The sequence below is a fragment of the Colossoma macropomum genome, unplaced genomic scaffold (genome assembly GCF_904425465.1).
Source record: "Colossoma macropomum unplaced genomic scaffold, Colossoma_macropomum, whole genome shotgun sequence".
NCBI classification, from domain to species: Eukaryota; Metazoa; Chordata; class Actinopteri; order Characiformes; family Serrasalmidae; genus Colossoma; species Colossoma macropomum.
In genome coordinates this window covers 12,244,402-12,256,666 of record NW_023494796.1, presented here as the reverse complement: position 1 = coordinate 12,256,666, position 12,265 = coordinate 12,244,402, and the positions used below count along the sequence as shown (strand labels likewise).

Below are 12,265 nucleotides of genomic sequence, written 5' to 3'. Positions count from 1 at the left end.
CCGGCCCACTCGCCCCATCAGCGCCGGGTCCTGGCTGATCCGGGCACAGCTCTGCGTCACGTGGTACTCCTTCTGGAGGAAGTCCTCCAGGCGTTTGGCGGTGGCGCCCTGGGGCCTTTCCCCTTCCTCCAGCAGGAGAAGCTGCGTAAGGATGGCCACCTGCCTGCGGGCACGCGGCGCCGTCAGCGCTGCCGGGTTTTTAGCTCCACTGGAGCGAGCCAGACCCCGCAAAAGGTCCGTGCCGCGTAGAGGGGTGGCTGGGGAGTGGTATGGCCGGGAAAAAACGTATGGGCTTTGGGGGTCCACTCCTACGTCAGACGAAGTTTTCAGGAGCAAGTCCAGGCAGGCTTCGGAATGTGGCGGGAGAATTAGCGGCTGGATGCGCCCGCGCTTTCCTAAAACGCCCCACACGGGGGCGATGACACAGCACGTGGCGCTCGAAAGGGGAAAGGGAGGCCTCTAAAGGAGAAATGGGGGGATTAGCAGGGACTCCAGTGCCGGAGGATGAGGAAGATGAAGGTGTAACACGGTTGCGGTAGTCGTGCACGGTCAGTTTGGCCACTTCACACTCACGGTGCCGGTTGTAGAGTATCAACAGCGCCAGGCTGGAGTGGCACAGCAGCCGCCACGCCTCAGCTGAGCTGCTGGAGCGAGAAAGGGAGAGGAAGGAAGAGTGCTGCTGCCGCCGCAGGTACAGAACCAGCGTGGACAGAGAGGAGAGGAGGGGGGGCATGTGAGAGCGGTGAGAACTTGGAGGGGAAAGAGAGAGAAGGGATGGAAAGAGGAGGGATAGAGAGAGAAGAAAAGGACAAGACAGTTAATAATAGGGACTGTTTTTGCAGTTAAAAGAAATAAAGATGTATTGATATGGGAATTATGGGCCGATGCTGATATCTAGATGTGGGCAATATGGCAAAATCATGATGCTTAAGGAAAATAACATTAAAAAACTTAAAATCTGTTTTTTTCTATTTTCAGCTTGTATGTTTCTTTCTGTTTTGAAAACTCGAAAACTTTTCCATCTCTTGTTTTGGCAATTTTGGCAAACATAGACATCCGTAACTTTGCTAGTGTGGGCTTATGACGACTTGCACACCCTGCTGGAGAAACTCCAGACTAAATGTGCCCCACTCTATTAAATGGAATTTCAAGCTATATCCAAGCATAAAAGGTGTTGTTATAGCTCTGGCGCTCTGGAATTCAGCTATAGATGTCTGCGAGAAACCAAAAAGTATTATATTTTAATAATTTTACAGCTCACCTAAAGCACTGGTATGACACTCGGAACATCCAGCAGAGGAAGTCAAGAATTTACTCTTTTTACTCTTTTAACTCTTTCACAGCTTACTAACGCACCATAATAATCCACTGTTTTAACAGTAAAAGGGAAAAAAAAAAACATTACATGCACACATGACTTAATATTATTTACGCTGTTTAAAGTTAAATTAGTCCACTCCAGTTCTGTCAGTTCTCTTCCCCGGCACAGGGATTATCACCTTCGATCACATTATTACTCAGGCCTAGTAGGAGTCACCAACAGATGTAAACCACAAAAGTTACAGTTGGCTAGGTATTACTGTAACAAGAACTCACATTCACTTGCTCAACCCCTTTTAAACTCGTTCAATATAAACAGTGCATCCGCAACCATCCACTAACAGACCTCCTTCAAACTCCTTCGAACCAGCAGTCTTACCAACCACCACAATACAGGACCACCCACAGTAGTAGTTGGAGTTTAAAACTGCAGAGTCTATGCATTTACATTTTTCAAAGAAAACGGCAGTTGCATGTGTGTGCATGGCAGTATTTCTTCTTGTACTATTGTTGCTATCGTCTCTCATATCACTTCCACTGTCGGTGAGTCTGTGAGGTTAGGTTCTGAATGAAAAAAAAAAAAAAATTTACCTCAGAGTATTTCAGCTTACTGCGGAGACTTAGTAATGGTGTCAAGCAAGCTCCCTTTCCAGCAGCTCAACAGTGACAGACAGCCTATCACAGCTCAGGTTTTCTGTTTCTGCCTTGTGTCCACTAAAATACTTTTACATTCTGGATTTGATGCTGATCAAAAGTCTGAACATTTAATCCTTCTTATAATCTTCTGGCTTTAATCATTTTGAACTCCAACGTTTCTCACAAAAGCAGCTCAGGTTATAGCAGTCAATTTTTAACTGTTACCACATTCACAGTCTTTTTTCAGACAACTTTTATGGACGTCAGTCAACACAACTCGGCATACTGATGGACTCAGAGTTTGTTAATTTCACAGAAATCGTAGATCTTTACGAAGCTGCAACACTAAACAACCTGCAACAGACTCAAGAGCCTTTAAACCTCGATTCCTACATTCCCCAGAGTTCACTTCGACTGTTACAGCTGGTGGGGGTGTGACTATATCAGCATTGCACAATCAACAATCCAAATAAACCCCAGGGAATGTAGAAATCAAGCTTTCTCAAATAAAAAGGCTCAATATCTTTGCAAGTATGCCACAAAATTGTATGATTTTTGTAATAAAAACTGATCAAAGCTATTTGACAGCATGCCTGGTCTGCTTTAAGTACATCCTAAAAATATAATAATGAAGTTTGACTAGGGTATCAATTGGTAGGCTAGCATATCTTACCTAAATTGTGTTGCTGTGTTGTCTATGAAAACAAAGATAGTAGTTTAATCAGCAAAAATACTGGATCCCTAGTAACAAACTAAATGAATAAACACATACCTTTCCAAATCGCCATTCTTCTCTTCTCCACTGTCATTTTCTCTCGATTCGTTCATCTCCAGCTCCTCATCATCATCTTCCTCCTCCTCTTCTTCCACGTCTTCCTCCTCGTCTCGTCCTGGAGTGGGCGGAGGCTCCTCCTTCGCCCTTTCCATCTCCTCCTGTTTCCTTTGCTGCTCTTCCTTCTCTTTTTTGGGCCGGCGCCCCCTCCTGGACGGAGGGGTGACGCTGGGCGTTACGGGGGAGGTTTTGACCGCTGCTGCTGTAACGGGCGTTGCAGTCTTCCTAGGAGGGGTGGAGAGGGAGGCAGGGTTTTTTTTGGAGGCATTTGAGGCTGCAGACGCTGGAGGTGGAGAAAGGGAAAGGGAAAAGGACATGGCTCCGGAATTGGACGTTGACTGCGAGTCCCGTTCGCTGCGAGAAAATAGCGACGGACCGGCAGCAGCGGAGGAGGAAGAGGAGGAAGAGGGCTGCAGGGGTGAGGAGAATGAGTGTGAGCTGGAGCCTGTGGAGTGTGTGTTGGATGCTGTGTGCGAGGAATGAGTGTGGAGGTGCGCAAGTTCCATAGCGGCCCGGATTTCCGGCTGCTGGTCGTGATGTTTTTCCAAATGTCTGGCCAAAGAGCGGAAATTCCGTCCACAGTACGGACAGTGCTGTCGCCTGCTGACCGTGCTACTGGCACCACGACCGATGTTTATGTTTATGTTGTTGTTTATGTTTGTGGTGGGAGGAGCCAGAGGCGCCTGGAAGGGGGACGAGGAGGAAGGGGCAGGGTGAGCGAAGGAAAGTGGGCGGGGTTGAGCCCTCTGGGTCTTTTTCTTGGAGCTGGGTGCCGTTTTTCGCTTCTTTCGTCGACGCATCATTCGGCCCCTCAGTTCCTCCAGCTCTTCTTCGTCCTCGTCGTCATCGTCATCTTCCTCCTCTTCGTCTTCCTCGCGGTCTGAGTCGCTGGGCTCGGAGTGTGAGAGCGGAGAGGAGGAGGGGGAGAGGGACCATGAGGGAGTGAGGTAGTCTGAAACGGTGAGAGAGAGAGGGAGGGGGCCTGCCTCCTCCTCCTACAGAGATGGAGAGAGAAATAAGGACAATTACATTTAAAAGGTGCTGTATTTTATGGTTTCACACCACAACAGGAAAACAAATGGGAAAAAATCCAGAAATGGAGACAAGAACCTGTAAATACAGAATGTACATGTAATTTACTATGGGAATAGGCCTGTTACGTTCATGATATTTTAGCTAACAATTTATTGCCATGTAAATAATTATGGTTAACAATTTAAATGGGGAATTCCAATTTTTTTCAAAATGTTCTGGAAAATTAAATCTTCTGATGTCTGAGACATTATTGTACGATAGTTTTGACAAGATTTTGGTTTAAAATATACTTTAAAAATCCATGGTGGAGAGATACAGGTGAGGCAAAATAATAAACAAAAAATTTTTCACAATTTTTCACAATTTCACCATCAACAGTAGGTTTTCACTGGTGGTTTTAGACAGTAAATAAAATGGCTATATTTTTGTTGTCGACATCGCAACAATCTGTCATCTATACATATATATACATATATATCTGTAGAGAAGCTAAGAATGTTTTTGCTTAAACTATGTGGAAGACTGCACTCTGTGTTAACAGACATTTTATCACTTTTCCCATGGGAATATAATAAAGTCTATCCCTATAAAGTCTAGATTTTTGTTTTTTGTCTACATACTCACAGATCACTGCAGAAATGTGCAGTATTACTGCTTTCCCCATTCCCGTGCAGCTTTCTAGTATGTATAGTGCCATTAACAATTCACTAATCATAAGAAAATGTTTTTCAAAATAGAAAATGTTACAGCTCATAATCTGAAGTAACAGTAACATTAACTAGCTAGCTAGCTAACTAATTCACCTAGTCTTCACCATCCAGAGCCTCTTATTCAGAAGCTCCAGCATAACTGCTGTGTCCCAAGCCAGACAAGGTCAGCTTTGCAAACGTGGCAGTTTGCAACCTTTTTGGCTGAATTAGAGTGAAGTACTCCCCCTGACTTTGGCAGATTTTGGTCATGAAGGTGATGCCACTGCACGGTTGTTCACCTCGCTCATAAGCAGCAATGCTTACATGTCAGTGCATTCTGAGTCAGCATGATAAACACGATGATATCACCAACTCATTGACAATTAAATTTGTTGACAACTAATTTGGACATCGATTTTAGTCGACTTTTTCCCCTTTTATTGTCTTTTTTTGTATATAAAAAAGTACAAGGGTAAGTGGCCAAATGAGATGTTCAGCTATCTTTCTTCTTGCTATTGATACTTAGTAGCCCCTAAATGACAGTTGTGAGAGAGAAAATCCAGGATTAGACGAAACTAAGATTAAAATCAGCTGGCTAAGATGTTTTGTTTAGGAATAGGAATCTAATAAATAAGTTAAATGTTTAACTGTGTGCTGTACGCATCCGGACCAATCGAGGCTGAGTTTCTGTGGCTGTCTGGATGAATCAGGGTATTCAAGTTATCCAATAAAAGTAAATAACTTTGGTAAAAAATAATACAGGCCAGTCTTTAATCACAACAAAGACAAATTATTGTGTTTTAATATAGCAAAAGGTATACTCGTATGGAAAAACTTAACTTTACAGGAGAAGGAAATGTCACTTTTAACTTTCAATGTAAGATAATGTAATAAGGTTTTATTTTTTGTAATTTGTAACCATTTTTCGTTTGGTCTGTTCATCAAGAAACCTTCACGGGGTGTAAAGGGCAGCTGATACTTTCACATTAAGTCAAAAAAAGACAAAAATAGACATGCAAGGTTTTGTTTTGGCAGTAATGATATGCTGTTTCACAAAAGGAGGCAAGCAAATTCATACTGAAAGCTCTAAAAACTGAATTAAGAATATAAACAGAACAGATAGTTTTATAATTAAATTATGTATAATGGATGTGTTAAGTACAATGTATATGTTAATGAATTTAAACGTGTGTGCATTTCTGTCACGGAAAATCTAAAAAAGTTCAGCTTACCTTCTTGATATTGTTGTCTGGATTGAAGCCGCATTCAAAGCCACGTGGCGATACGGATCGATGGAAACCCTGGATTAACCACAACAAAAACAATGAAACTGTGTCTACAAGTTGGGACAGTAGGTAAAATGCAAATAAAAACTGAAAGCCGTGATTTGTCTTTTACAGGTATGTTGCTGGAAACATCATGAAGAAGAAATATTTAGTGTTGTTTCTTACTAATTTTATTGATTTTTTTTAATAAACGCTAATTCTAAATTTGATGCCTGCAACACATTACAAAAAAGTTGAGACAGGAGCAATGTAAGACTGGGAAATTTGTGGAATGATAAACACTTTTTGGAACTTTTCACATGTAAGCAAGTGAATTACCTAACAGGTGATGCTATAAAGACCTCAGTCATCACTTTGCAAAAAACTGTGTGAGTGAACAGTCCAACAGTTTAAGAACATTTCTTAATGCACAACTGCTATTAATTTAGGAAAGTTCACCCTCTACAGTCCACAGCATCATTAAAAGATTCAGACAATTCGAAAAAATCTCTGTGCATAAACAGCAAGGCCAATACTGAACGCCTGTGACCTTCAAACCCTCAGGTGACACTGTATTAAAGACATGCTTCTGTAATGAATACAACCACATGGGTTTGGGAATACTTTGAAAAACTCTTGCCAGTACCACCACAAATTGTCGCTGTATCTACAAATGTAGTGGTAGAAACGCCACTGTCCCACCTTTTTGGAACATGATTCGGACTAAGCAAATATTTACAGAAAAATAGACAAAACGTGAAATATCTTATGTTTGTACTGTTTTCAATATAATACAGATAAAAAAAACAAAAAAAAACAAAACAAAAAAAAAAACAATAATCATAGCTGTCTGTTTCTATTTACATTTTACCTACTGTCCCAACTTTTCTGGAATTTGGTTTGAAATTTGGTTCGTTTCTAATAAATAAATCTAAGTATATTACATGTGAGGGCTTTGATTACCATGGCGTTTTCTCCCCAGTCGGTCAGGCTGTAGTCAACTGTTATTTCCTCTCCTTTGGCAATGTCTCTAATCGCTATGACGACCAGCCGCACCTGGCTCCCACAGTGCACCTCTCTGATCCTGCAGTTGGGCGGGGGATGGAAGAGCACAGGGCCGCGGACCCCGCTGGCGCCCTCCTCACCGAGCTCCGATACACTGCAGCACATTCAACACACATTTAATCCCAGAAACACATCTGTGATAAACATAGACAGTGCTGTGTAAACGGCTTATATGCCTCTAAGACACCTTATGGCCCAAATAAACTGCTTTGAATATAGTAATTAATTAATTGCCATTAATATGTTGATTGAACTTTCACAGCTAGGTTATGTAAAGATTTCTGTCTCGATATAAATATGATGAGTGAAAAGTTACAAATTTATTTTTGGCTACAAAGTAGAGGAGCAAATACTAGCATACTATGTAGTTTATTTACAGGGCACCTATAGCATGTCTCTGATGAATTTGTGAATACAAATTGAAATGTTCTGAGTGTATATGGGGGTATATGGAATTCTCTGACTGTTTACTTTTGGAGGTGTTAGTAGTAACAGTGTGCTCCCCATGTGAAGGATGTACTTTAGCATGGCTAAAACATCTGCTTCTAAACATTGCTATATTACAGCCACTATGAAGGAGATTAAAATAATACAGGAGTGAATTCTGTGACTCAGTAATCAAACACTTACGATGAAAAAAAGACACTTTTATGGTACAAAAACAGTCTTAAGCATGAATCTGGTTAAATATCTGTCTGATGGCTGTCCAAATTCACGGATGATGGGAAGCTTTGGGAACACGAGATGATGACCAAAAGCACATTCTACTGCAACTTGTTTAACTACATAAAATATTAATTTCATAAACATTTTAACTCATGTTAGGTTGTGCCCTGCTTTCTCCTATTATCTATCTATTTATTATACTATTTTGCATTGTGGTTTACAGTTATATATATATATATATATATATATATATATATATATATATATATACACACACACACACACACATACACACACACACACACATACATATAGCTCTCAAACACAATCAGTGATGTTTACTGTGTGCTGTGATCATCCTGACCAATCACAGATCCATATGAGTTTCTGTGGGTGATCTGATCAATCAAGGTTATTACGTATTCCAAAAAAAAGGAAATTATTTTGATCAAAATAATGCAGACCAGTCTGTAACTATTTGAACTTATTCATTCACTGATGTGATTTTAATAAACTGCAAGGAATATTGCAATCGCAATACAGGGTAATATAAATGCAAAAGTAGTATTTGGCTCACATGGTACTCTCTTATTGTTTTGTAGAATGCAGAATAAATGCTCACCAAAGCTGAGTGGGGTCAGTGAGGTAGTAGGGGCTGCCAGGTGGCGGGAGCCGGTCCTCCACTCCGTCTGGATACTGCCCATCACCTGAAATGTAGTGAGACATTATAAAGACTTAACAATCAGTTATCTGAAAAACTACATTTATGGTAAATGAGGTCTTCAGCTGCATCAGGACATTGACTTTTACAGAAAGTGCTACGTTAATAAAATTTAGCCAAACATAAGAACTCTGTCATGCCGTTTTGGCTACGTTCACATTACCAGGTTGAAGTGGCACAAATCTGATTTTTTTGCCCTAATATGACTCAGATCTGATGTTTTAAGGGCTGTGTGGACACACAAATCTGATCTTTTCAAATCCAACCTGAGCCAGTTTCATATGTGGTCCTAGACAGAATACGCATCCGATTCGCGGCCATGCGACCTTAACGTGAACACTCAGATCTGAATTCATGTGCTTTTTTCCCCACTGTGCTTGCGCCATCATTCAGCGTTACCATGGCAGCAGCGCCAAACAAAAGTTAAAGACTGTAAATGGTGGACAAGCAACACATCTCACCTTTTCTGCCTTCCTCTTGCTCTAATAATGAACAGCTGAGAGCTGATCAGAGTTAATTATCTTCACAGCGAAGGCTCGTTCTGCTCATTAGTTCATTTGATGATGATGCATGTGACGCACGTGATTCATTCACATGACGTTACTGAGTAGGATGTGCGCACGCGGGTCATTTCAGGAGGCTGGTTCATTTACATTAATGAAAGATTTAAATCGCTTACCTAAACGGGTGTGAACCATCGTGTCAGAGAGGTCGGATTTGAGCAAAAAATCTGAATTTCAGCAATGAGGCTTGTAATGTGAACGTAGCCTATGATGCAAAAAATATGAACATCATACTTGGAGAGCCTACAGAAGGTTCTTGTTTGAACTATTTGTTTGTTTTTGTGCCCTGCATATATTGACAAACATGTATAGTGTTTATGTCCAAATAATCCCTGTATTGCTGTGCCATGTCCTAACAGCAAGTGAGCCCTCAAATGTAGTATAACATCACATTGCAAAGCCTTCAGGATGTCCAGACAGGAAACATCAAGTCAAAATCTAAACCAACAGAGCGATCAGAAAATAACTTCATAGTTCAAAATAGGTTTCTCCTCATCCATTTTGAGGCAGAATGGCAGTGCAACGCAAAAATAGAAATGGGGCTTCCATCAACAATGGCATGTTGGCATCACGCTCTGCCACTTGCAGCTGGTGTAGACAGCTTCATTGATTATAATGGAAGAGGTCTGGTTTTGCCCTTGTTGATCTCTCACGTTGCTTGCCGTTAGGACAAAGTGTGACCCCTTAAACTCTAAGGGTCTGTATGAGGGTCCACTTCAGAGATTTAAGAGATACTAAATCATTCACAGGGGTGAATAATTTATGGTTGTTACCGAAAAATTCCTAATAGTTACAGAACAAATTATTGGAGTAACTGAATCATTCAAAGTAGTTAAAGAAAAATTCTTTGGAGTAACCAAATAATTCAAATATTCAGGAGACTTAACAATTCATAGTACATACTGAACAAATCACAATAGTTACTGCATAATTTATAGTAGTTACCAAATAAAGCAAAGCAAATACTGTATATTTTTAGCAGATATTAAAAACTTCATGATAATTATCGAGTAATTCATAATAGATATTGAACAAGTGACAGAAATTCATAACAGATACTGAATTGTGCATAGGAGTAACAAAATAATATACAGGGGATAATTCAAAGTAGATACTGAATATTTAATGGTAGATACTGATTAATGTATTGTAGTTACAGGACAATGTACGGTAGACATACATACAGTATTGACTGTATAAAAATGTAATAAGTTGATCATGTTAATCATAAGATTAATACCTAAAAAAACTGGCCTGTGGTTCACAGAATTAACATGCAAAATGTTATATTTTTACGTTTCTGCCTGATTATTATGTGTGCATGCATGTTTGCTATGTAGACCTGCTGAAGATAAACTGCAGTAAAAAAGAGACTCACTGTGGTAGTTTTCATCACTGATAAATAGAGGAAATGATGTCAGGATGTGGTTTCAAAGCCCATCTTCTCAACGCAAACAGGTACTAAATACTTTTTAGTCGAGGTTTTGTAATTTCAAAGCAGCATCAAGAACATAAGGTTGTGCAAAACTGTCACTCTGATTAAATGATCACATCTGAATAAAAAGAGATGCAAATAGAAACAGATTGCAACAGCCTGTTGTTGCTATTTGCGTCTGAGTCAAACATTAAAACAGATTCCCTCTAGTTCAAACAGAGCAGTATATCCTGTGCTGGGTGAGCGTGTGTACCTGGGCTGTAGCTGTGCTCAGACAGACTTTCCTCTTCATCTTCCGTCACATAGGCTCGGTCACATACTTTCACTGGAGTACCCTTCCTTTTTCTCCCACATACACGCCTGCAAGACAAATGTAATACAATCATGTATACATGACATATAATAATGTTGCTGTATAAATGCATTTAAAGGGGACAGAATGAAAAATGTAACTAGATTAGCAGTGCACAAACATTTTGTCTTGGAGGGCCAAAGTACAATGCTTGTAGTGGGCTGAGGGCCACAAAGACAAAACAGTACAAAACAGTTTGTATGAACATCGTTTTTTTTTTTTGCTAAAATACTTAAAAAATACAATTTAAAAGGGAATTAGAAGGTCTTAGGTAACATATAGTATTACAATTTGGATTGCTTTGGATAGCCCTGGTGCGGAGCGAGGTATTCCAGTTGAAAGACTACTTCTGATGATGCATCTTGAAGGTGGGCAGAGCTTTGGGGCAAATACTGGCTAGCTGACTGATGCAGAAAGAAGCCAGGTAGCTAACGTTACTGCTAGGAAGCCAAATATCACATCTGAATATGCTAGCCTCCACATGAGCAGCTTTCTTTATTGCTGTGGGGGGATTCCCTAACGTATCTGCATAATGCATGCTGGGTATCACTGATTGAGAAAAACACAGAAAGGATACAAAATCGTGAATTATATCCAGACAGTGAGGCTGAGGGCTGCAATACTGTGCTACATAATATTACATAATATGACAAACAAATCTACCAAATGCTAGTTTTTGGTTGGAATTCCCCTTTAATTTGTGCATCATGCATGGGCCACCAAAACAGAGCATCTATGGTGAAGTTTCCCCCCAAAACAGAAGTTTCTCGCTTAACCAACAGAATTGCACATCAGAACAATGAAATATATCATGGAAGACGCCATGCAGATTAATAAACACATCATGATTATCATTAACATCATCCAAAGATGGCTAAATAAAGCAGTCCTATGAGTTTCTTACAATTAAGATGGAATACAGAAAACAGCATTTTAATCCTGTGTGGTGCCTGTTATGAATGACACATGTCTCTCTCCACACCTACAAGCCTGCATAATTTCCCCAGGCCAGCTTTAGCTTAGCTAACGTTAACCCCCTAACAGCCCATTCAAAGCTTTTCTCTCTCTACATTTCCCTCCACCTTTACTGCTAATGACACCTGAAGGGCCCAAATCTCGGTGTGACCCTGAAGCACATGTTGTTACTGCTTATACAAGTAATAATGAGCACGGCTAGCTCCTGCCCTCATCATGCTGCATGCAAGCAGGGACAACAAGAGAGAAACTAAGACAGGGGAGATCCTGCTGCTGCAGCTCGCCGCCGCCGCTGCTGTGCTGCCCAGCTCAGACTCAGCCGTAAACAGAGCAGCTGGACGGGCCTGCAGGCCTCCAGGTTCACGTTCCGGCTTGGTTCTGGCCCGGACAGCTCGGTACTGACCCGCGGGATGTCGCAGGCTTGCTGCCGTCTCCATCGCTGTCGAGGGTCGGGGGCTCTCGGTAGTCGAAAGGCGACCGCACGTTCTCCGCCATTACGGCTTTGCTACGGACTAGCGATGCCCGACTCATGAATGAATCGTTTTTTTGAGTCGACTCATTTGAATCGCTTGCTCTCTACAAGCTGCTCGAACCGATTCGCAAGTTGAAATGGAGTAGAAGTGAAAATTTTACGTGCGTGTTATATAATCGGAACTTTTCTAATATAAAATACTGCTTCTAACAAGGTACAACAGCATCGAACATCGGTGA

The 12,265-nt window shown here is 41.0% G+C and overlaps 1 protein-coding gene across 1 annotated transcript; it reads right to left on the bottom strand.

Moving 5' to 3' along the window:
• Window positions 1-313: 313 nt before the first annotated feature.
• Window positions 314-12,064, bottom strand: LOC118816798 (serine/arginine repetitive matrix protein 1-like). The gene is made up of 7 exons (XM_036583392.1): window positions 11,958-12,064; window positions 10,481-10,587; window positions 8,131-8,215; window positions 6,741-6,936; window positions 5,745-5,813; window positions 2,729-3,783; window positions 314-749 (listed from the first exon to the last, which is right to left on the bottom strand). The coding sequence occupies exons 1-7, from the start codon at window positions 12,047-12,049 to the stop codon at window positions 314-316; spliced, it is 2,040 nt and encodes a 679-aa protein (XP_036439285.1). The 5' UTR covers window positions 12,050-12,064.
• Window positions 12,065-12,265: the final 201 nt, after the last annotated feature.

Coding starts and splice junctions, on each gene's coding strand:
- LOC118816798 (XM_036583392.1), bottom strand. CDS start 12,049: ATGGCGGAGAACGTGCGGTCGCCTTTCGACTACCGAGAGCCCCCGACC. Junction 6,937..8,130: donor ACTGACCCCACTCAGCTTTG/GTGAGCATTTAT, acceptor AATGTGCTGCAG/TGTATCGGAGCTCGGTGAGG. Junction 750..2,728: donor AAGAATGGCGATTTGGAAAG/GTATGTGTTTAT, acceptor TTCCCCTCCAAG/TTCTCACCGCTCTCACATGC.